General features: G+C 34.8%; 1 protein-coding gene across 32 annotated transcripts in view; it reads left to right on the top strand.

The window, feature by feature from the left end:
* Window positions 1–24,941, top strand: part of SOX6 (SRY-box transcription factor 6) — a 626,002-nt gene that overhangs the window by 487,311 nt on the left and 113,750 nt on the right. For 21 of the 32 annotated variants that reach the window (XM_072969599.1, XM_072969571.1, XM_072969578.1 and 18 more), the window contains 4 exons: window positions 734–857; window positions 12,070–12,149; window positions 13,641–13,763; window positions 15,360–15,446. In XM_072969599.1, the coding sequence (XP_072825700.1) occupies window positions 734–857; window positions 12,070–12,149; window positions 13,641–13,763; window positions 15,360–15,446 (414 nt within the window). The remainder of the gene's footprint in view (window positions 1–733; window positions 858–12,069; window positions 12,150–13,640; window positions 13,764–15,359; window positions 15,447–24,941) is intronic. The other 11 variants (XM_072969602.1, XM_072969598.1, XM_072969601.1 and 8 more) reach the window with 5 other exon arrangements.

Raw genomic sequence — 24,941 nt, 5'->3', positions numbered from 1 at the left:
TATTTTGCATTTTTGTGCTCTTTGATACATTTATTGAGGTCAAATGAAATTTGATATAGTAGGATTTATTATGAAATGCTCTCTGAATACAACTCCGTAATTACCGAGCTACATGGTAGTGCATAAAGCTGTAAAACTGCTTAGCCAGACAAGCAATTTATATGTTACATCGAGGTGTGTATGGCAAAGAATATTAGTTTAATTGGAAGCCAAGATGTACTAGCCTTAAATCTGAAGAGCTATATGTTTAACATAATGCACTGAGGCTTTGAAATAAGATACCTAAACTGGGGAGACGCAGCTTCTGGAATATATAACAATTAGACATTACTTTCTGACCAAGGATACTAAATACTATTTTCAAAATAAAGCACAGAATGCAAAGCAGGTGAAAGGGCAAAAACCTTTCAACATTGTACAGTGACAGAAGCAAACTTATTTCTTCTTGTTCTTTGTTTAAAAAGAAGAAAAAAAGTCAAGATAAAAGAAAACCATGTATATAATTTAGTAGAACCAAGGATGAAGCAAATTCACAATGAAGTTATGTCCTTGGTGTGCTAATGGAATCTGAACGGGATTTGGGGAGTTTTTGCCTGAATTTTCTCAGGGAGCAGATTTGGAATGAGGTTAAAAGTGGGTGGCTGTTTGGGTACCAGCACAACACCCAGAGTGAAAACCAAATACTTCTTGGCATCCGTGTGCTCTGTCTGATCATAGGCTCTCTTCTGTTTAGCAGGTTCAGGGTCACATGCCTCCGCTCATGATCCCAATTTTTCCACATGACCAGCGGACCCTGGCAGCAGCTGCTGCTGCCCAACAGGGATTCCTCTTCCCCCCTGGAATAACATACAAACCAGGTAAGTAGAAAGGGATTGAACATTCTTTGGGGAATGCTGAGATCCACATGTTTTTGCTTAGTAGTCACAACAAACACAGGCGCGTATGAAGAACTATGAATAAAAAGATCGTACAAGCCTATTTTAAAGTAAACTTAGAATTGTGAAGAGGGCATGTTAATAAACTAATTGGTTGCTAAAAACTTTTACTTTCTCTTCCTCCACTGGAGTTTGTTCTGAATTCACAGATAAAATGATACTTTCCCTCGGGACTATAAATTTTTGTCAGGTCTCTCTCATACCTTTATTGTGAATAATTGTCTTTGGTTAAAGATGCTTTTCTCCTCCCGAGAGCTTTTACACTCTGGGAGAGCGGTCACATGCAGTATAAAATGCTGTTACTGTTTATCGTCTGATTTCTCTTGGAAGAAAAGTTAAAACTGGACTGATTTAATTAGCTTACCACTAATAGGTAAAATTCTTTTTGATTTTAGTCTAAATAATGAAGCATTCAGTAATATTTTCTCATTCATCTTTAACCTCAAAAAACAGGTCACGTAACATTGCAGTGAAATATGTTTTGAGATGGTTTAGCAAATGTTATGATTTTTCTTTATTCCTCTGAGTTTACTGGACTCCTGGGGAATTCAATTAGGGGCATAATGGTTTGAAGCTTCTTTCAGAGCATCCTTGTAAACAGGGCTTTAAATGTTTAAAGATATGTTGCCAAAGGAATCCAGTGCAAGAAGATAGTCAAGTAAATAAAAGTCAACCATAATTTCATTTGTGCATTCTTTGTAAGTGACCTCAGCTCAGAAGTAGTGACCTTGTTCTACTCATTAATAATTTCTATGTCAAGTTCTTTTTAACATATTAACCTGATTATACTAACCACCCAATCTGAGTGCAACAAATCTGCGAGCAGCAGTTCTTTGCGTAAGGGGTTTATAAAGTGAACAAAGGCATTCTAATATGCTTAAACAGTAATAAAGTCTAAAGCATTTTACTTAAATTCTCTGCAAGGAAGCTTACTAAATAGCATAAAAACAAACCTGGGGGTTTTAACATCTATTTTAATTGTTTTTTGCCATTAATTACTCTTAAGCATTTGATAGAACACCCTTCCTTGGGAGGAAAGGTAGGATGTCTATGTCAAAACCCAAATGATTCAAGGATAGAAATGTTGAGGGATTGGCTAATTTAAGGACTGACTAAGAATTCCTCAGATACAAATCAGTCAAATCTAGTATTACCAAAGGTTTTTGGAGACCTGAGTGGAATAAAATTGTGTTATTCAGATTGTTAAAAATTGATTTTTCTAGAGTAAAATTTTTAGAGTAAGCTATATTCTGTGAAATTAGCATCCATGTTGAGGACAGGATTATATTTTGTCAGAGAGTATCTGTCAGTAAAGTGATTCAGTCCTTCTCAGATCTCTGTAAGTAGTTTCTAACTTTCTTCACCTTGACTATTTTTGTTGGTGTAAACTAAATTTACTTGCTTATCCTAAATCTGAGTTATCATCCCTACGCCAGTCTTGGAAAACTTTTAAATGAATTATATGTGGAAACTCTCTATTAACTTCTGTTTTTAAATATAAAATTCTCCACATTTCAAAATTAGGTTATGGGCCTTATTTTCTACTAGAGACAGGCATCAACATAGTTAACATGTTACTTACCTAATTTTGTTAAGACAATAATGTTGTTTTCCATGGGGAAAGATAATGTTTTTCATTATATAGTCAGTGAAGCTGGACCAGTTTTTAAAAAGTCTTTTCACACAGTATCAATGAGATTGAAGTGTGTAACTAAAAAGAATATAGAAATATAGAATATAGATATTGTGCAGCAGTAAATTACTCCACTGAACAGCATATGTGCAGCATGGAGTAGTGTCTTGGGGTAGCAAAGCTGTATTTGATTGTGTTGGCTAAAACCTGTTGGTTAGGACTGGGAGTGGATTTAAGACATGTAGGATGATTTTTAATCATAAGCAAGGCTGGTTAAAAAAGGTATTATCTGGTGACCCCTAAGGTACGCCAGATAACTTTAACTAGAACTCTAAAGTTCTTAAATGCCTTAGCTAATCTAGGTTTCCTTGTATATAAAAATTAAAATGGATTAAAATTATATATTTATACACTACTAGTAGAGACATTACATCCTTAGGGGATTTAATCTATGCAGTGTTCTTGTTATTCGCATGAATTGGGGGAGGACTGGATAAGGAATTGACTGGAGTCTGGATAAGGAAAACTTTTTGCCCCAGACTGAGCTATGAAAATTTCACTTGAAGTACATGTAAGACAATGACTAAATGTATAAAGGAGCAGCTTTGTCACATATGAAAGCCTTGAAATAATGGTGTATAGAGTTGTAGTTTGGTTCTCTAAGCAAGAAGAAGAGCAAGTGCTACCTTGGTCTTTATAAATCACAAAATAAATGGTTCTCTTTTTGCTCTTTTTTCACCTTCCCATAACCTGAAATGATTCCATAGTGTTTGTGCCTCCAGCTGATTGTATAGTTGTCTTCCCTTCCAGAAAGCACTTTGAGGTTCGCTGTTAAAGTTGACTGTTTCTGATTCCATATTAGTACATTCTAAACAAATATATTTAGGGCTATTGACCTTCTCCGCTTCAGATAATTCGACGCATTTTTCTGGGCATTTCAGGGTCCCCGTGTGTAGTGAACACTAAGTGAGCTCTCCCACCCTGGTGGGTTGCTGGGGAGGCACGTTGCCTACAGGGATTGTGCAGTTTCGGGGTAACATCTATCAAAATGATCTCTGTAGAAATTCTTTTATTGAGTTTTAAATCCCCAATTTAAAACTTTTTTTTCTTACTGGCTTTCTAATTAGAGACATCCTTTTAGAAAGGAACTCATCAGGGCCCAGAATGTAAACCATGGAATTCTGATTGCTTTGCTCTTTCACGTCATGATGCTGAGAGATAGAGCTGTCCAGAGTAGAATAAATACAACTGAGCATCTATGTTTGAGAAAATTAAAAGATTAAGCCCCTTTTGTAGCTGCCAATGTGTATATCAGGTCAAGACTGAACTGATTATAAAATAAAAACCCTGGATAGCCTCCTTCATGTGCCAGGGATGATGCAGCTGACCCCTGGACTTTGTATAGTTGGGATTTTTTTAATGATTGCTGCTGAAGCGGCACCCTTGAAGTTTCCCAGGAGATCCTCAGAGTAGGATCTCTGCCTGTCCCTGACTCTTCCACTCACTTATTAGTTATTATATGGTAAGAGCTAAAGTTTATTAAGCAGTTACATTGTGCCAAACACTTTGTTCAATATTTTATATGGATTATTTTATTTAATTCTTACAGGAACATGTCACTTAACCTTGACTGAACCTTATGTTTTTGTTATCTAAAAAAAGTATGTCTCCTGCTCAGTGTGAGTGTAAAGATTAAATTTGTTAAAATATATGAAAATTCTTTGAAAATTCTAAAGCACTACATTTGGGGATAAAGTCTGACCATGAAACTGAGTAAATTTAATGACTTTAATATTTATCCTTATCCATTAGAAATATGGTCCGAAAACTGAGTTGACTGATATACTGCCTCTGCCTGATGACTAAAAGCATTTTTATTTTATAAGTATACCTAATGCTTCTTTAAGAAAAAAGTGAGGTAAAATACACATAACATAATATTTATTATTTAAACCATTTGTAAATGTATAACCCAGTGGGATTAATATATTTGCAATTTTGTGTAACCATCACCATTACATGTATCCCAAACTTTTAATCACCTCTAACAAAAATTCTGTGGCCATTAAAAAATAACTCTCCCCATTTCCCTACCCCTAAACCCTATTAACCTCTATTCCACTATCTTTCTTTATGAATTTGCCTGTTCTAGTTACTTCATATAAATGGAATCATACAATATTTATCCCTCTGTGTCTGGCTTATTTCACTAAGCATAATGTTTTCAAGGTCCATCAGTACTGTAGCATATATCAAAAGTCCATACTTTTTTATGGCTGAATAGTATCCCATTGTGTATACATATATATCTATGTCTGTGCCTATATATTTGTTTGCTTACCCATTCATCTGTTGTTAGACGCTTGAGTTGTTTCCGCTTTTTGGCTATTGTGAATGATGTTGCTGTGAACATTGATATACAAATAATCTGTGTCCCTGCTTCCAGTTCTTCTAGATACATATGTAAGAGTAGAATTGTTGGATCATATGGTAGTTCTACGTTTAACCTTTTGAGAAACTACCAAACTGTTTTCCACAGGGGCTGCACCTTTTACATTCCTGCCAGCAATGCAAGAGCATTCCAATTTCTTCATATCCTCATTGATAATTGTTATTCTCTATATTTAAAAAAAAGTTATAACCATTTTGGTAGATGTGGTAGATGTGAAGTAGTATCTCATTGTGGCTTAGGTTTTGATTTCCCTAATGATTAATGATTTTTGAACATCTTTTCATGTGGTTATTGGAAATTTGTATATCTTCCTTAGAAATATGTTTAAGTACTATTTTTGAACTGAGTTTTTTTTAACCTTAATGAGTTCCAAGAGTTCCTGTGTATTCTAGATATTAATCCTTTATCAGATTTATGGTTTGCAAGTATTTTCTCTCATTTTGCAAGCTGTCTTTTCACTTACTTGATAGCATCCTTTGATGCACAGAAGTTTTTAATTTTGATGAAGTCTGATTTATCTATTTTTTCTTTTGTTGCCTATGGTTTTGCTGTCATATCCATGAAATCATTGCCAAATCCAAAGATTTACTCCTATGTTTTCTTCTAAGAGTTTTATAGTTTTAGTATTTAAGTTTAGGTCTTTGATCCGTTCAAGCTCATTTTTATATATGGTATAAAGTAAGAGTCCAACTTTATTTTTTTGCATGAGGATAACCAGTTTTTCAAGTAGCATTTGTTGAAAAGATGTCTTTTCCCCATTGAATAGTCTTAGCACCATTGTCAAAAATCAATTAACCATCTATGTAACAGTTTATTTCTGGGCTCTCTATTCTGTTTTATTAGTCTGTATATCTGTTCTTGTGCCAGTATCATACTGTTTTATTTACGCTGGCTTTGTAGTAAATCTGGAAGTCAGGAAGAGTGAGTCTTCCAACTTTATTTTTCTTTTTCAAGATTGCTTTGGCTACTGGGGCCATATAATTCCATATAAATTTGAGGACTGACTCTTCCATTTCTGTGAGAAAAATTGTTGGAAGTTTGGTAGAGATTTCCCTAACTCAGTAGATTGCTTTGTTGATCTTAACAATGTTAAGTCTTCCTGTCCATGAACATGGATGCCTTTCTATTTATTTAGATCTTTTAAAATTTCTTTCAGAAATGTATTATAGTTTTCAGTGTACACATCTTTTGCCACTTTGGTTAGGTTTATTCCTAAGTATTTGATTCTTTTAGATACTATTGTAAATAGCATTGCTTTCTTACTTTCCTTTTGAATTGTTCACTGCTGGGGTATAGAAACACAAGTGATTTTTGTGTGTTACTCTTATACTCTAAAACATTACTAAATTTGTTTATTAGCTCTAGTAGCTTTCCTATGGATTCTTTGGGATTTTCTACACATAGGACCATGTCACATGCAAATACATATAGTTTTACCTATTTTTTACGAACTTGGATGTCTTTTGTTTGTTGGTTTCTTTTTCCTTCCCCCCTTCCTTCCTTCCTTCCTTCCTTCCTTCCTTCCTTCCTTCCTTCCTCCCTTCCTTCCTTCCTTCCTTCCTTTCTTGTCTAAAAGTGCTAGCTAGAACTTCCAGTACAATGTTGTATAGCAGTAGTGAAAGTGGGCGCAGTTGTCCCTGATCTTAGGGGAAAAGCTTTCAATCTTCTACCATTGAGTGTGATGTTAGCTGTGAATTTTTAACAATTATCCTTTATCATTTTGATGAACTTTCCCTCTATTCCTACTTTTCTGAGAATTTTTATTATGTAAAGGTGTTGGATTTTGTCAAATGACATTTCTGCATCACTTGAGATGATCATGTGGATTTTTCCCCATTGTTTTCTTAATGCTATGTATTACATTGATTTTTTTTTTAAGGTTGAACCACCCTTGCATTCCTGAAATAAATCCTACTTTGTCATGATGAATAATCCTTTTGATATGCTGTTGGATTCAATATGCTAATATTTTATTGAAGATTTTAACATTCACAAAGGATATTAGTCATTAATTTTCTTTTCCTGTGATGTCTTTATCAGGCTTTGGTGTCAAGGTAATGTGGGACTCATTACCTTATAATTAGGAAGTATTTCCTCTTTAATTTTTTTTGAAGATTTTGGAAGGATTAATGTTAATTTTTCTTAAATGTTTAGTAGTATTTACTGGTTTAGCCATCTGGTCCAGGACTTTTCTTTATTGGGAGGTTTTTGATTACTGATCCAATCTATTTATTTATTATAGGTTTGTTGACATTATCTGTTTCTCCTTGAGTCAGTTTAGGCAATTTGTGTGTTTCAAGGAATATATCCATTTCTTCTAGATTGTTTAATTTGTTGGTGTACAATTACTACTTAATACTTCTTTTTTGTTTCTGTTAGTGTTTATTGAGCACCATTTATTTGCTGATATGTATGTTTGTGTATAAATATATGTATACATATATAAATATATATATTCTCATTTAATTTTTATAACAACTCTAAGATGTAAGTGGCATTATATATTTGTTAAAAGAAAAAAGAAACTAAAATTCAAAGAAGTTAATTAACTTTCCAAGCTTTCCCATCTAAAAATTAGCAGAGATAGAATTCAGACTGAAGGTTTGAATATTTGATATTTTATACTCTTGCAGACATGATCTAAGTTTGAATATATAAAGAAAAGTCTAATTTATTTGTGTGTGTATGTAAAAAATATGATTTATATGTATGGGGTTATCCAAATGACATCTTGTGAAGCTAGCACTAGCCATTTCCAGCTCCTCTAGAATATTTAAAGCAGAGGCATTTAACCACCACTGCTGAAAGGCTTGGTTAATAAAGTCTATCTACTTGAAATTAAAGCATTTCTGAGGTTCTTGAGATTAGTATTCTCATTTTTTAAATAAGTGTTGAGGTCCAAGTAGAAAATATATAAGGTCACCTATATAAACTAACCTAGTTTTATGAAGATTTAGATTATTTTAACTGTGCCCTTCTTCATATATGAAGGCTATTTCATTGGCTAGCTATCATTAATACTTGAACTTTGAGTTGTTATTTTAAGTTAATTTCTACAATGGGGGTAGTAGCTTTATATGATTTCATCATACTCACTTATTTAGCTGCTACTGTAATAAATTCCACAATTTTCATATGATTGGCCAAGAGTCTGGATGCATCTATGAAATAAGTGAAGAAATTAAGATTTATCCTTGATTCTGAGCTTCTTTAAAGGTCTGAAAAACAATGCAGATGCTCTTAGAAAAAGTCCTGAGATCAATACTCTTCTTATCATTGACCTATTCATTGATGAATACAGGAGAAATTTAGCAGGAGAGAGAAAAGCAAGGTGATCACAACAATATATATTATGATCCAAGCCAATTTTTTTTGTCCACTTGTTCTCAAAACAAATTAAAGGTTTTGTCTTATTTTTAGGATTCTAAATCTGTCACCCATTGCCTGCTAACTTCTGCTGCAATGTGGTATCTCACAAAGATAAAATCAGATTGATTGTGGCAGTCCCTCAGAATTAAGAAGAGTTATAATATTTTGCTATTCTGAATACATGCATTCAGGCAAGATGCATTGTGACATGTCCAAGTCTGTATTGGTGGTTGTGATTGAAATATTTCCATATTGTGGCAAGAATAATGGTAGCTCATAAAAGTGGGGTCTCTCTATAAGTTTGGCAACTCATATAATTTACCATCATCCTGTGATCCCACCACACAATAATCTGTGAGATTAGGGATGTGTAGTATATTTTTTCTTCTTTTTTTTTGAGGGTGGAAAATGAAGTATGAGACTTTGAGCCAGTCATTGAAGAATCTTTGAGTCCTGTCTCCTAGTTTAATATATTTTTCTTCTCTATTCCTCCCAACTTCTCTAGATTTCCTCATAGGTTAATATCTGAAGTTAGTATCTCAGAAGACTACAACCATCCCAGTCCCTTGTTTTTCTGAAAAATCAAATTAAATGGACAGAATTTTACCCATGGAATTTTTGACTTTGTAATAAAAGTGATATTTATATCTGAATTACACAAACTAGAAGTATTCTTGTAGGAGGTAGCCTGAGTTTAAATGGGTACTGAGTTCGTGATACAAGCTCCTCCTTCTCCTGTGTTCTTAAGAAGTTTCGGCTTCATTTCAGTTACTCTGAAAATTAAAAAGCGTACTTTTCTCTCATTCAGGAACACTTTCTGTGGAGCTGCTTTGATTCCAAAAGACTGTTGCTTATTGTGGCAAGTGAAACTAATGGTCAGGCAAAATTTCCATAGATTTTAAATCCTGGTTTTTACTTGTTTTGTAATCTTCAGGTAAAAATTTTCATTTCAAAAACCTAGAAGCCTGGAAAGATGGATTTATGGACTGGGCATTATTTCCCAAATTGGCTTTTGGAGATTGTCTTCTTATATTAGAGGTAGCAAGGGCCAGATTACAGTGGTGCCTAAAGCCAACCTGTTCTAACAGGCTTCATCTTCCTTTGTACAAATTTAAAAAGAATGGGTCCTCACGCAAGCATTTCAAATCCAGAGACAAATTTGAAAAAAATTGCTACAACATGTTGACTGATTCATTGCCAAGTCAGCCACTGAGAACTTTTGCTTGATCGACTCTTACGGAGGAGACAATTACAGGGGAAGAGGGAGGACGTAACTTAAAAAACAAAACAAAACTCCGCAATACTCTAAATCCCTCTCCCTCTTACATCTTCTCTTCTGCTTTTATTTTTCACCCATATCTTCTCCTTCTCTGGCCTTTTCCTTTTTCTTTCTCTCTTCTGATCATTCTCTGTGATATACTCTGTTGCTCTAATGTATTCATTTTTACTTTTGGTATTGATACAATGATATGTTCTAGATAAATAGCTTTCCAAAGATTATATTCAGATATACAGATTCAAACCAGTAGAAAGGTTAAAAACATTTTAAAAATATGCTTGTCAGCAGTGGAAAGAAAGCTGTTTGTAGCCAGCAGGTGAGCTGGAGAGTACTACAGGGTGTGGTAGAGATAGTAATAAATTAGCTGGCAAGCCAAAAACTATAAAAAAATCAGCTATTTCATAGCATAGAAGCATGACAGCTATGAAAAAAGGAGTGCCCCAGGGAATTCTTTTAGAGTTTGATTTTTTTAAAATATGTTTGACATGAAAAATGTTTTAGTACAAATAAAGCAACTGGTATTAAACCTACAGGGAGGGGGTTATGGTTTGGAGTTAGTATGAATAATGCATGATATTTAAAGAAAGAACAACTCTAAAATGTTTTGGGAGGCAGTCCGTGTTGCTGGTTGGAATGGTGATTTTTTCCTCTATTTTTGAAGCATCATTAATTCAGCATCGCTTTGTGAGTTTTTTTAACCTGAGAAGATATCAACCAAAGAAATACTGTTTGACTTAGATTAGGGTATTTTTTCTTCAGATAATTTAGTTTAAATATCAAGAAGATCACTAGAATTATTTAAGCATAAAGCGACAGTCATTTACTATAAAAAATAATTTGGGCTAGTTATCTTTTCTAAAAAGCTCATGTAGCACTGCAAACCAAAATCAACCTCATAGAAGGGGAAAAACAAGATCAGATATTTTGAACATTACTCCATAGGAGACCAGCACAATATAGTGTGAGTGAATGCATTGTAGCCGCACTCCGTATGCAATCAGAAGCCAATTGTTACTGGACTGTGTACAAGCACACACTGTGCTCAATGGTCTGATGAGGTATTATGGATATGATGCAAAGGGACTGTGTAGATTAGAAGCTAACAATTTGTTAAAAGTGAAAGCAACTTAACATTTACATTGGGCTAGCTGAGTAGCACTTTATGTGGCAAACAGGATGAATGCCAAGGAACCAGGGTCACCAGGAAGGTTCCAGGTATTAGTGTCCATGCAGAAAAAGAAGTTTTATTGATTTCTAGTTGACTGCCTTTATTACTGTGATTATTTCTACATTTTTCATTATTATATTCAGCTTTTAGTGTGGAAAAGTTCATGCAAAACAGCATGATTATTATAAATGTCAAAAATGTGTGGAGGAACAGCCTATTAAAATATAGCCTAGAGATAGTCTGTAACACTGACTTTAAATAAAGTAGCTGAAACCAAAGTGATACTCCGTTAAATCACTGATATTGTGTAATTTATCCACAAGTATTAATTTCGATTTCGGTTACCACTATCACAATACATTCCTCATAACTTTCTCTTGGTTCTTCAGATTGCTTATGGCACACAGCCTGTGTTTTTAGGTCACAGATGGTACTTCAGCGTCCTTGTTTGGGGGTGATCTGGAGTCAGAAACATATTAAGACATTGATCACTGCTGAGCCATGCTCAGTTTCGACCAGACTTTTAATGCATATATCACATATAAAATGTGTGGCTGTTTAATCAAATCATCATTAAAAAAAAAAGATAAGTGCCTAGTGAGTGTGCATGATTCTGTACTAGGTTCCACGAGAAGTTAGTGCAAAAAAACACGGTTTCCACTCTTTTTGGGATACCAGGCGTTTCACAGAATGTTGGCAGATAAGATTAGCTTCTCTCTTACCCCTATCAAATTAAAGAGGTGGCATTTAAATTTTTTTTCCTCTGTTTTTTATAAAATAAAGGTTAGGTTTATGGACAGTCAATAGCTCTTAATCTTTTTTTGGACTGTAATACTCTGCCTTGCCTACCAAGCCAAAACTTTTTGTTGTTTTAATATAAAAGCCTTAATGCTTTCTCAGTGAACTGAATGTCAGCCTGGCTTTAAGATATTTTTTTACTCTTAAAAAAATGATGTATTACAAGGTTTGTAATGGAGTGAACATGCTTGAATTGCACATTTAATTTTTTTAACATCACATTCATGTTTTGCCAGTTTGCCTACCAGCTATCTGTTAACAAAAAGTTCCAAGGCAGCACTGCAAGTCCGTGCCCAACTAAGCCTTTTGTTTCTGCAGATGTTTGGGCTTAGAGCAATGTTGTAAAGCTCAGGCAATCCAAGGACCATGTTTGTACTTGTCTGCTGCGATTCCCTGTGCATTGTCTAAACCTGTATGCATTGTTCTTTCCGACAGGTGATAACTACCCCGTACAGTTCATTCCGTCAACAATGGCAGCTGCTGCTGCTTCTGGACTCAGCCCTTTACAGCTCCAGGTAAGTGCCAGAAGAAAAAAATGTGGGATATGAGCCAGTACTTTAGTGGAAAACTGCTAACCAGCTGTATGCTAAATAATGGCCTGAATGTTAAATAATTTTTTAAGCATAGCCTAGAAGGATTAACACCTTATATACTTACCATACTGCAAATAGAAGAGAAAACTGTCAGTTTCAATATTTTTAAAGGAAAAATGAAACATTATGACTTAGTACTATATACTCTCTACTAGGTGAGTTAATGGCTTTACAATTTTTTTATGGCTAGTTGTTATTGGGTATCTTAGCTTTTTCCTTATCAATTCTTCATCCATGTCTCCATTTATGTCCAGATTAGCTCTTACACATAAGCATCAAAACAGAAAACAATGTTGGATATTTTCCTTCTTGTAGCTTATAGAATAGGGGGTTGTTATTACCAGATTAACTATTTGGAAAAATGTAAACACGCTGCTCCTGATTATGTGTATCCTCATCTCCATCCTCATCCTCATGCCAGGTCAAAAGTCTGGATATGGTGTCTGACCAAGTTGTGGATTCGTGTTCTTTACCTATAAAGCTAAGCTTGAAGAGAAGGTGTTTTGGAAGCTAATATAAAAAAGTCATTTGCACCTTATCTTCTTCACAGTAAAACGGGGGGCTAATAATAAGACTGGGCGATCTTTCCACCCTTCTAACACTGCCACCTTAATGGAAAATTGACTTGAAATATGAGTGCATATTTTAACAAAAACAAAAAGGTAATATCATTAAAGTAATGGTTAAACCTTCAGTATTTGAGCATTTAGAAAATATATGATAATAAATTTCAATACAGTGGAAAGTTTAAAGATGGGTTTTTATTCTTATAATTTACTGTGATTATTTTGAATGTTTCTTAAATGATCTAGGGAATAGCACATAACTAGGCATTTTTACTTCTTCTTTGCTATTCCCTGTGTGATTTGAACATAAAACATGTACAAATATTTTACCATGAAAAAGCATCATTTTGAGCATTCTCAATTGAGTCTACAAATAAATAATTTTTGCAATATTTAGAGAAATTTTTGTCATAAGCCTCATCTAGAAAGTCTTGAAGATGTTATCCATCATGGACTGACTAGTAGAGCTGGATATTTTGCCTAATAGAAGCAGTGCCCTACCTCTCTTCCAAACCTTCACCTTCTCCACTACTAACACTGGAATTTACTGCAGTAGGTAAAAATCTAAAAAGAAACCTCACTCATAGTCAACCTAAACTATTTCTCCTTTTTCCATAGCTATGGTATTGAGTGTCGAGATTCTTGAGTCAAAGGCAGAAATAAGACACTAGTACCATTATTTTATCCTATAACCAAGTTTCTATGAAAGAGAGGGTCTGGGTCCTAAACCTACCTTCAATTCCTTGGTGTAGTCAATATCCTGGATTTAGAAATGTGTGTTCTGTTTCATGAGTTCTGACAGTATGTTTTGTCTTTTTTTTTTTTTTCTGAATATGCTACTAAACAGAAGGGTCATGTCTCCCACCCACAAATTAACCCAAGGCTAAAGGGCCTAAGTGACCGTTTTGGCAGGAGTTTGGACACCTTTGAACATGGTGGTGGCCACTCTTACAACCACAAACAGATTGAGGTATGAATGCTTCCATTGGTGCTTCACTGGGTGGGGGACTGGATTGTTCAGTCATATTCTTGGCTTTTTTAAAAAGTGGCGAACACTCAACCTAAACACTAACGTGCAATCTTTCCCTTTTTCTCATTCCTAAGGAGGCTCATTTTTGCTGCTCCTTTTCTTTCAGAGAAAAAGGCAAACCAACGCCGCTGAATTAGGTTGTTTATTGCTATATATTTAGGCAAATTCTCTACATTGTAAGTGTTGTCAAAACCATCTTTATTTCCCTTACTCTTTTTTATGTATAGTGCTGCATAGTATTTAAAAAACACTTAAACATTAAAGAAAAATCTCATTTGATCATATAAAAACCCTGTAGAGTTGATAAAATATAATTCTACTTTTATAGACAAAACAGCAAAGGTTCAGAGAGGTCAATTATTTAACCAAGGCTATAAAATATTCTTAATGAGTCAGAATTGTCACTCAGGATGTCTAAATCTACCTAATTCAGGCTTCCTAATTTAGTTTTCTCTGGCTGAAGTGGGGATGAGTGCCTGGGCCTGACTGCTTGCTTTTTGCCCCATAAACTTCTATAGTATCCTTTACATATTTACCTTCCAATAAAGCTCTTGGTTATTTTTGTGGGATATTCTTACTACATGGGAGAAGATGGCTCACATAGCTCTTTTGAAAACCAAGCCCTTTTCTGTTATAGGGCCCCAATCTTACTCTCACCAGTATCAAGCTTAATTCCTCTCCTGAATCATTAGAGTAGCTCTCTGGGACTGTCAGATCCTGGCAAGTTGCCAGCTATCTGGAATCACAAAAAAAAAAAAAAAAAAAAAAAAAAAAAAAATGGAGACAGGTTACCTCACACTGAAACAAACTTTAACTTTCTGAGTTAGATGTAATACTAAATGTTATGTTCTAACCTTAGATGGGAAACTCAACTTAAAACAAGAAAGCAATTCCGTCTAGCAAAGTTGTATATTCAGCTCCTGTTGGCTCTGCCAGTTCCTATGTATTAAACACTATGTAATCACTAAGGTGTCTCTTTGACATTATCTTCTCTGCTTGCTTTTGAATCTGCATTTTTGGAAAATGATACAGAAAGCTCACTTCTAAGGAGAAGGAAGATGACAAGATCAAAGGCCACCTTAGAAGTAGCCTAAGGAAGAGTTCAGAATTTTTGTCTGCCTTCCTCTTTCCCTTTCCCTTTGATATCGGGGGGATCCCCCCAGACATGACAAGGCATATACTGTTAGAGTATCTGTTGTCTTCTCTACCGCCAGAAGGGAGTTCTTCTCTAATGCTTTCTTTTGGCCGTAGAGAAGGTGGCGTATTTCTGGACATTCTGAAAATCTACTATGCTTAGGATTGCTCAACAGAGACATAACTGGACATTAGGAAAAAGCCTTTCCATGTGATGACAGTTAGCTAGCTTACTTAGGATAGTTTGTTGGAAGAATGTGAAAGCAGGTGGCCTTGGCTCAAATTCAAAACTTCCTCTCCTCTTTGACTTTTATTTTCTCTAGAGGTATTAAGTTCCATCCCATCAACCTTCCCTTAGCCAATTTTCTACCCAATCTCTTCTTTTACTGATTTTCCACTTAGGTTGACTTCTCCCCGTGCCACCGTCACAGACCCCTGATGCTATCAAATCTGGCTTCTGTTGGGTTTCTGGAACGTGAAGTCATATATGTGAGTGCCAGATCTGTGTAGTGCTGTAGCAGCGCCGATCCAGGAGCGCAACATATGCCACATGTCTGTCACTTTAATTAGGCTAAATACAGAACCTGTGAAGGCGGGGGCCCTCACAGCTTTGCAGTTTAAGTTTGAGCTGGTTTGAGAGTTTCCTAGGTTTTTGTTTATTCTTGCACTGTTCTCTGGCTTTCACTTTTTGGACCTTTTCCCTGCATGTCAGAAAAACTTTGCTCTGTTTGCTTGTATGGTACACTACTTAGAAAAGATTGACCTTGTTTGAAAGGCAAGTTTCTCAAACGTTCCTGGTATATGTTTATTGGAATTTCTATGAACAACACAGTAGACACCCATATCTAAGCTGCTGCAGACCCTAACATTTTAAATCTTGAGCAAAAGTAGGGAGAAAATTTAATAATACCTTGCTTTATTGATTTTAAAGTCTACTTTCTTTTCTAGCTAGGATTTTCTCTACACCTTTGACAGGCTAAAATGTCACAGCTCTGTAAACAATTATGATCATGATAAATAGTGGATACTAAGCAAGCATTACAACATTGCAGTCACAGTTATACTCTGGAAGCCTGGAATTTTGCTATCAATTAGAAAAAAGATATTTAAAGTGGAAAGATCTTCCTTCCATTAGTCCAGTTCTTTTTATTTCTTTTCTTTTTTTTTAATGTCTCCTATATTATTACCCAGGAACTTTATTGTTTTGCTTCTCAGATTTAAAACTATAATCTCCTAGAACTAATTTTTTTTTATCGAAGTATTGTTGATTTACAATATTGTGTTAGTTTCAGAGGTACAGCAAAGTGATTCACTTATATATATATATATTTTCAGGTTATTTTCCATTATAGATTATTACAAGATATTGAATATAATTTCCTGTGCTATGCAGTAAATCCTTGTTGATTATCTATTTTCTTTTCTTTCTTTCTTTAAAATAAGAAAAAAAAATAAGAAAGACACAAGAAAGGTTTTGTTTTCTTTTTTCTTTCTTTTCTTTTCTTTTTTTTTTTTTTTGTACTCTGTGCTGATCTAAGGCCTGATTTTCTCTGCCTCAGGGGCACAATATTAGAAGAGAGAAGGCCAAAGAATGCTATTTTTAGTTGAACAGTTCAGCAGATGGAGGCATGAATACCCATATATCTGAAGGTTGAGGGGCTTGAACCATTAATTTTGATAATGTATTTAACCCTGGGAACAATCAGAAACTGCAACTCTAAGGTTACAGTGCTTTTGACCTTTAGAAACAGAGGACACTTGCTACAGTAAACAATATATTATATTGCTACTTATTCCAATTCTCTACCGGTATAAATTTCAGGACCAGTTGCCATTTGCTTTCCTCAGCTATGTTAGCATTGGCCCTTCAAGTAAGTCAAAAAAGGGGACCAGTATAATGAGACAGTCATGCAAATATGGCCTTTAAATAGCTAAGATGTTAGATTGTTTCTCAAGAAATATTGTCTGAGAAAGTAAGCTCAGAATGACTTTTTATTTTAATGAAAAAGTGGTTTTAGTGTATTGATTCATTATGTGATTACTTTCAATATGATAGATCCTTAGAGTAATTTTGTTTTGTTTTGTTTTTTAATTGAAAGTATTGTTGCCTCATAGTTGTAGTTTATATTAAATACAATCTGGTTCTGTATCATGCAAAGTGGTACACCTGTCTCATCCCTTCTTATTAAATGATGCATGCTTCTCTTTAGCAAATACAGCAGTTAAATATCACACAGTTTAAAAATTTCTAATTAAAATATCTCCACATGTCAGCGTATTGGTAATGTATTATTTTAATCCATTTATTTTGTTTATGAAACAGTGACATATGTTTAGATTGTGAAATATATGAGCCTTAAAAAATCACTTTATTGAAGAAAATTAATTTCTACAATACTGTCTCGGTAATGTGTTCACTCACCCAGTCAGTCACTGGCAGCACTGCCAGTCTTAATGTTGGATAGACACACTTACCAGTTTTATCTGCATTACAGTCCTGGAAAGAAGCAATAACAGTTCTTTTTCTTAGCTCCAAATGGTAAGGTTTTCTTTCTTTTCTTTTTTATTTACTCATTAATTCAAACCTGTCCCCCCAAAGCACTTTTTGTTGCCTTTTTTTTTTTAATACAATGAAGGATGGGACTGAGTGCATGTATAAGGGATTCTGAAAGACCAATCCAAATTAAAAACAAGCTAGTTACCTTTTCAAAGTTAGACATAGTAATTTGTTTGTCAGCAGGGAGATGTTTGGGTCAGCCCTGAAATAAAGTGACTGTCAGCAGTTATTCCTACAAGACAAGTAATTTCACTCAATGTATTACTGACAGATTGCTCACTTCTCTGAATCACCAGAGAAAACAAACTTAATATTGTTACAGGCAGAGTTTCTGTCTTCATTAGCCTCAGAGAATGATTTTTATCGAGCATTCAAAGCCTACCAAGCTTTAGTTGGAACATATTTTAACAGACAAGTTCTTATAATTATAGTATAGGTGGTAGCCTACATGAAAGGATTTAAATATGAAAATTAACCAAATATAAAATACATTTTCATTTTTATGTGATGGGCATTCTGTGTAGTTAGGAAACATATGAGGAAAGGAGTATAATTAGAGCCTTAAAACACTAGGAAAACCTATCAACCATAAGTTATTCTGAAATGAAACCATTCAAGTCTTGCGAAGTTTGCAGAGATGGAGGAGAACAATTGAATTTTTGTAAAAGTGAGTACAGACACATATTTTACTTAAATGATATTGTCAATTTTTATGCTATAGATGGAAAATGAAGGAGTGCCCATCAACACTGAGAACACTCTATTTCTATTTAGTTCCAACCTAAATGTTTGTATTTAGATGCTCTTCTCTGGCTCATAGCCTGTCTTCTTGTTTGCAATTGTAAACATGCCTCAATTCTGTGGAGGAATGAGAAGGGTGAGTTAGATGTGCTGGGTGGGCTACAAAGGTTGTGATTTCTAATAGTGAGATGAATAAAGAGTTGATTAGAGTGACCTATTACTAGCTACCTGATGGAGAAAAAAGTAATGCACTGATTCAAAGCTTGTTCTGAGGATGCCAGCCAGGGGGTTGTGCTTTGAGGGGAAATGCTTGCTTTTCTCTTAATCGGCCTTCCCTCACCCACTTTGACTTTAAGAGTGTGATGGAATTTGGAAGGACCTTTCAGCTGGGATTAGATGAACTATGGACTAATGGAATGATCTCCATTTTGGAATCAGAATCTTGGATTAGAGTTTTAGCTATTACTTATTTGCTATGTTACACTGTACTGTTCTCAAATTACCTTCTTTTTTCCAGCTTGTTCATTGTAAAAAGGGGGATAATGTTTATTCTCAGGGTTGTTGTGAATAGTAAATGGGCTAACGAGGCATGTATTAGATTTCCATAAAAACGTTATCAGAGTAGGAAAGAACTTCCCAACATTCCAATAAGCAATCAATTCTACTTTAGGTTTGCTGCCTAAAGTGTTTCTGAGGGACAGTTCTAATCTACCATAATGTGTCACTGAATTCAGGGATTTTTGTCTGTTTTGTGTACCAGTGATGCCTGGGACAGTATTTGGTAAAATGAGCGAATTAATGAATTTCCTCTTTGGTGATCATCTGGGACTCAAGTTCCTATGAAATCTTTTTTTTTTTTTTATGTTCGGTCAAGTGCTCTGTTACTAGGAGGCATTATTAAATGACTACATTTCTAGGTAGGCTTTTAAACAAAAATGGCAGGTATCAAGTGTATCCTGATGGATGTTGGATTTTCTCTTAGAAATTTGATTTTCAGTTGATTTTTAGGTAATATCTAAAAGCTGAGAGAGTACAGCTCTTCTCACTAAGCTCTGTTAATCACTGTGTTTAAATTATTTGATTGATGGGATGTTTAGCTGTACTCACAGAGGTGGTTTAGTAGGAGCCCAAGACCTTGGAATTACAAAATTAGTGCAATTCTCTATCTTTCCTAATGTAACATTTCCAGCAACATTCATTTAGCTCCAGCCTCACTAATTAATCTACTCAACAGGGAACTCCCAGTGTGTGAATGCTTGTATTTAAATAGACTGATTGTAAGATATAATGGTTTCTAAAATAGTAACAGGTACTTCTATTCCTGTTATTATCAAACTAGAGTTTTGAGGTAGTGTTTGGTTGGTATCATGTATCATGTATCTGTATGTTTATCTGTTATAATGAGCTACCTTGGAATTCAGAGAGATGATGCAATTAAGGATATAGTGGAAAGTTTAAAAGCAAAACATTCTAGTGCCTTAGAAAAAGCTTCACTCCAGTTTCCAACCATAGAGTAAGTCAGGAAATAGAGCACTTAGGAAATTTAAATCAGAAGAAGTTACTATGAAATATTTTGACATGTTAGGTAACAGAACAGACTGAGCAGGACAAAAACATTTTTTAAACCACTGTATTAAGGTATGATTGACATACAAAAAGCTGCACATGTTTAATATATACAGCTGGATGAGTTTGGAGATAAGTATATATCCATGAAACAATACCACAGTCCATGCCATAAACATATCCATCCATCCATCCAAAAGTTTCCTTCCAACATTATTATTATTATTATTTTGTGTGATAAGAACATTTAACAACATTTACCCTCCTAGCAAGTTTTTAAGTATACAATACAGTATTATTAACTGTGGGCTTTGTGCTCTACAGTAGATCTCTAGGACTTATTTATTTTGGGTAATTGAAACTTTGTGCTCTTTGACTAATACTTCCTGTTTTCCCTCTTGCGCCCTCTGCAACAACCATCCTCTCTGATTCTATGAGTTTGGCTATTTTGGATTCCTCATATAAGTGGTATCACATAGTATTTTTCCTTATGTATCTGGTTGATTTAACTGAGCATAATGTCTTCCAAGTTCATCCATGTTGTTGCAAATGGCAGGATTTCCTCCTTTTTAAAGGCTGAATAATATTCCATTTAATGTATTTATATTTTATTTATCCATTTATCCATCAATGGACATTTAGGTTGCTTCCATGCCTTGGCTATTGTGAATAATGCTACAAAGAACATGGGAGTGAAGGTACCTCTTTAAGATATTGATTTTAATTTCTTTGGAGATATATCCAAAAGTTTCAGGCCTTATATTTAAGATTTTAATACATTTCAAGGTAAATGTTGTGTATGGTTTAAGATAAAGGTCCAATTCCATTATTTTGCTTGTGGGTACTCAGTTTTCCCAATGCCATTTATTGAAGAAACTATCCTTCCCTCATTGGGTATTCTTGTTACCATTGTCAAATCATTTGGCTATATTTGTGTAGGTTTACTTCTAGGCTCTCTATTTTGTTCCATTGGTCTATATATTCATTTTATGGCAGTAGCACCCTGTTTTGATTACTGTAGCTTTATGATATATTTTGAAATCAGGAGATGTGATTCCCCCAGCTTTGTTCTTGTTCAAGTTTGGTTTGGATATTTGGGGTCTTTTGTTATTGCATGTGAATTTTAGAATTTTTTAAACAATTTCTTTAAAAAAATGCCATTGGGATTTTGATAGGGATTGCACTGAATCTGTAGATCACTTTGAGTAGTATAGACATTTTAACAATTTTAATTATTCCAATCCAAAATATGTTTAAGTGATATATTAATTAAAAGGGGTTTGGAAGCTACAGCTGGGTAGACTCCCATCATAGATGTGCCCCAGTGGAAGGGTAAAACTTTCGAACAGTAGAGCTAGCACATAATTACCATTCTGCCAGTCCTTCCTTTCTGTTTTATTTGCAGAAAATTTCGTATGCTACATGTATGTATGTTTGTGCAAATCCATCCAAAATGGAAATTCAGGGAAAATTTGTAATGATTTAAACTCTCTGTACTGATTTGAAACTGTCTTGCTTTGTTTTGACTGTTCTAGATTAATAGGATTAGGATAATTAGATCCTTTTACATATCTTCCAAACTTAAATGGCACTAGTGATAGATTCTTTTCTCAATTAAACGTAAACAAACAAGCAGTGAACATCTACCGTACTAAGCATCTACTGTACCAGTTGTTTATGGATTTAAAAAATTCATACATTTCCTTCTTCCATACCTCTCTCATAGTTGGTGACATCAGTACATCCATCTGGACTCACTTTGAGAGGAATTAACATTCTTTTTTACCAGCTTTATAAACACTGATTTTTTAATATTTATAGTCATTTAGTGCTGGTTTAGCTAGGTATTTGCATTTACTTTTAATAAACAAAAATGGAGACAAAATAAAGCAAGATTTATTTTATTTCTTAAGGCCTCCACCCTCTTGATAATTTGGTGAAGCAAAGACTCAAATAAGAATTCTTAATTTCCAGTAAACTGCACTGAGTTAATTTCTTATTGTGTGTTTCTCTTATAGCACCAGCTATATTTAATACCTGTAACTCACCTTTGATGTCATACTATAATTTAACCTAGACCATGACCCTTGGTACTTTATCATAATTTTCCTAATACTATAAGTCTTGAGCAGAATGAACCAAAACAAAAATAAATGATGCATATGTATAGAGATTTTATTGCTTAAAATGTATACACGTGTTGACTATCTCAAGCCCTCCCAAGTGCAAACGTGTAGTGCTCATTTGAAGCCAGTTTGAAATAGAGTTGCTTTTAATCTAGAAAAATCCATTTTGGGACTATATAGCAAGTTTTCACTCTAGCTTACTTTTTCATTTAAATTAAAGAAGCAATGAAGTATTATATCCTTTCTCTTAAAATTCTTATTAGTTGAAATTACACCTAATTAGCTTTGAATTACTATTACAATGGCATAAAACTTACTGTATCTTAGAGTTACATCAAAATCTTTTTTAAAACAGAAGCTTGTAAATGATCATGCTCAGGAAATCTGAAAAATTTGTATGAAAATTGAGATAACAAATTTACTTACTCAATTATTTAACAAATATTTATTTAGTGTCTGTAATGTGCCAGGTATTATTCTAGACCAGTGCTCCTCAACTGGAGGTAGTGTTGCCCCCTAGAGTTCAGTCGACAATGACTGGAGACAGTTTTGATTGTTACGACTTGGGGCAGGGGTGGAGATACTATTGAAACCTAGTGAGTAAGGGACAGGGATGCTGCCAAATACCCTGCTATGAACAGGTCAGTCCCCTCCTCCAGCAAAGAATTATCCAGTCCAGACTATCAGCAGTACTGAGGCTGAGAAAAACTGTTTTAGGTACCGGAGAAATATCAGTGAGTAAAACAAAGTCCTTGCCCTCATGGAGTTTACATGCCAGTTGGGGAAAGAGAAAATAGGGAAAGGAATATTTAATAAAGGGTTGGGATTGCAAATCTTACTCATCGTAACAGCAATATCCCACCTACCTATCTACCTGAACCAGTATGGGCAGATTTTTTAAAAATTGAGACCTATGTGATTGTTTATTCTTAGTTCTTTGTTTCACTTGGATCTTCAAAACTAAGACTTTTATTCTAGCCAGTCACTTCTGGCTAGAACAGTCACAATTCTCCTCAGGATCATTTATTCAATTGTATTAAGTACAACATATACTCTGGCTTTCAGTAAAGGGATGTTGTTTCTGACTATAATAATATATAAGTCTATCTTTCAGAGTAAAGTAAATATGAAATTTGGTAAGGACCTGGGAGCTATTCATTAGTTTTTATAGGATACTATTTACTGAGATCTCATAGGACGAGTGGAATCATTCTTGGCAAGGAACCTGTATTTGATGTGTGAATTGGATATTACAAAGGAAGCCTGACTTTCTAAAAACAAAACAAAACAGATTTAAGAGTAGTATGAATATTATATGTATGTATACATATTACATAGTCTTATTAATAAACAATTTCTATTCAGGCTTTATAATAAATATGCTTTAATGTTATTCCCATATTTTATAAGAAAATGAGGCTCAGATGAGTTAAGTGACTTGGACTAGATTACTCATCTATTAAACAAAATAAGACTATAATATATTTAAGTGCATTTTAAAATTTACTTCTTGACCTGGATTCTTTGCTTTAAACTCTGCTGTCTGTAGGTATATAGGAAGCAGTCATTTAGAAGCTTTCTTGCATAACTTGTTCTCCTCTTATTATAATATTCAAGTGAATTAAATTATAAAAGGAAAAAATTTCAAAGTTAACATGACATTCTTGGGATCTCAAAGAGTTCATGTATCTGCCAAATTTCTGGTTAACTGTCCAGAGGAAACTTCAAGCCTAATAGAATTGACAAAGATAAGAAGAACTATCATGAAATACGTCTTATTCTGTAGCTTTCTTTTGAGAAAAACGCTTAGAATGTTTTTGCTGAATGCCAGAGTCCTATTCTTTGGAGAGTTTCTGGGCCTGTCTTATCATTTCAAAGTTTTGATGAGTCTCCTGGAGTAGCTGGGGAGTGTGTCCTTGCCCATCCCCAGCCTGCGCTGCCCTCTGAGCACGTTCAGCAGGTTGCATGCCAGCAGATGAAGCAGATGTTCGACCATCCTGGAATGGAGCGCCTGCTGCATCAGGAGCTGGGGATTCCTCCTGACATCTGGACGTTGCTGGGTCGGGATGCCCGCCTCTGGCCAGGCGGCCGCGGGGGCTGTGGGGCGGAGAGCACGGAGTCTTTGCTGCTCTTTAAGCGATTAGTGCACTGAAGCAGCAATAATGTTGAATTATCGCTTGGCTGCTTTCTTCTCAGGAATCTTGGGACAATAGGAGAGTCAGGAAGGAGCATTTACAGTAAAGTCATGTTCGGAGAGACAAGACTAATTATAGAGTATTAAAGAGCTTTATTTTAAGTGATTTAATTTACAAATAGCTCTGGACAGTGTATGAAACTTTTTAGAACCATAAACCCAGTAGCTTAAAGAGACTTTTCTAATTAAAAATGGCTAGTACAGAACTATTATTTCAGCAATTTTCTAGTTTTAGAGTCTGGTCAAGTTTTGCCACTGAAGATGCTGCATCTGCTAAAAAGAGAAAATTTACCAGTACTTGTAGCTGCTGGGGAAAAAGTCTCTAACTTGAGGAGAAGGATGACTTTTGGGTAAGAGATTGACTGGATTCTGCACTGACCTACAGTTTCACTTTGTCACACTGAAAACTGGTCTGCATTTGCTACCCAGAGCTGAAACCATCTGTTACACCAATTTCCTTTATGATAGGTGTTACTTAAGCACAATGGATGTGGAAATGGGTAGTTTAAAATGTATTTTGCAATGAACAGTTGTCACATTATGTTGCTTTTCCTCTTATAATTTTTCATTAGTGAGACCTCTGTGCTCAAAGGAGCCTTCTTATAAACAGATTATGGCCATTTGTGTTCACAGTAATATATTGGAGAAGAACGCTGTGTTGCTCTCACTTAACCTCTCGTCTTCTGAGGGGGTTATATTTAATTAAGACTGGTGAGAGGCTGACCTGAGAGGCTGTAGAAAGTGATTGAGCTGCGTTTTCCAAGCTCTGCTCTAGTCACCTGGGAGAGAAATAAAAAAAA

Source organism: Vicugna pacos, chromosome 10 (assembly GCF_048564905.1).
Source record: "Vicugna pacos chromosome 10, VicPac4, whole genome shotgun sequence".
NCBI classification, from domain to species: domain Eukaryota; kingdom Metazoa; phylum Chordata; class Mammalia; order Artiodactyla; family Camelidae; genus Vicugna; species Vicugna pacos.
Note: the sequence above shows the minus strand (reverse complement) of the source record. Positions and strands in the feature narration are given on the sequence as shown.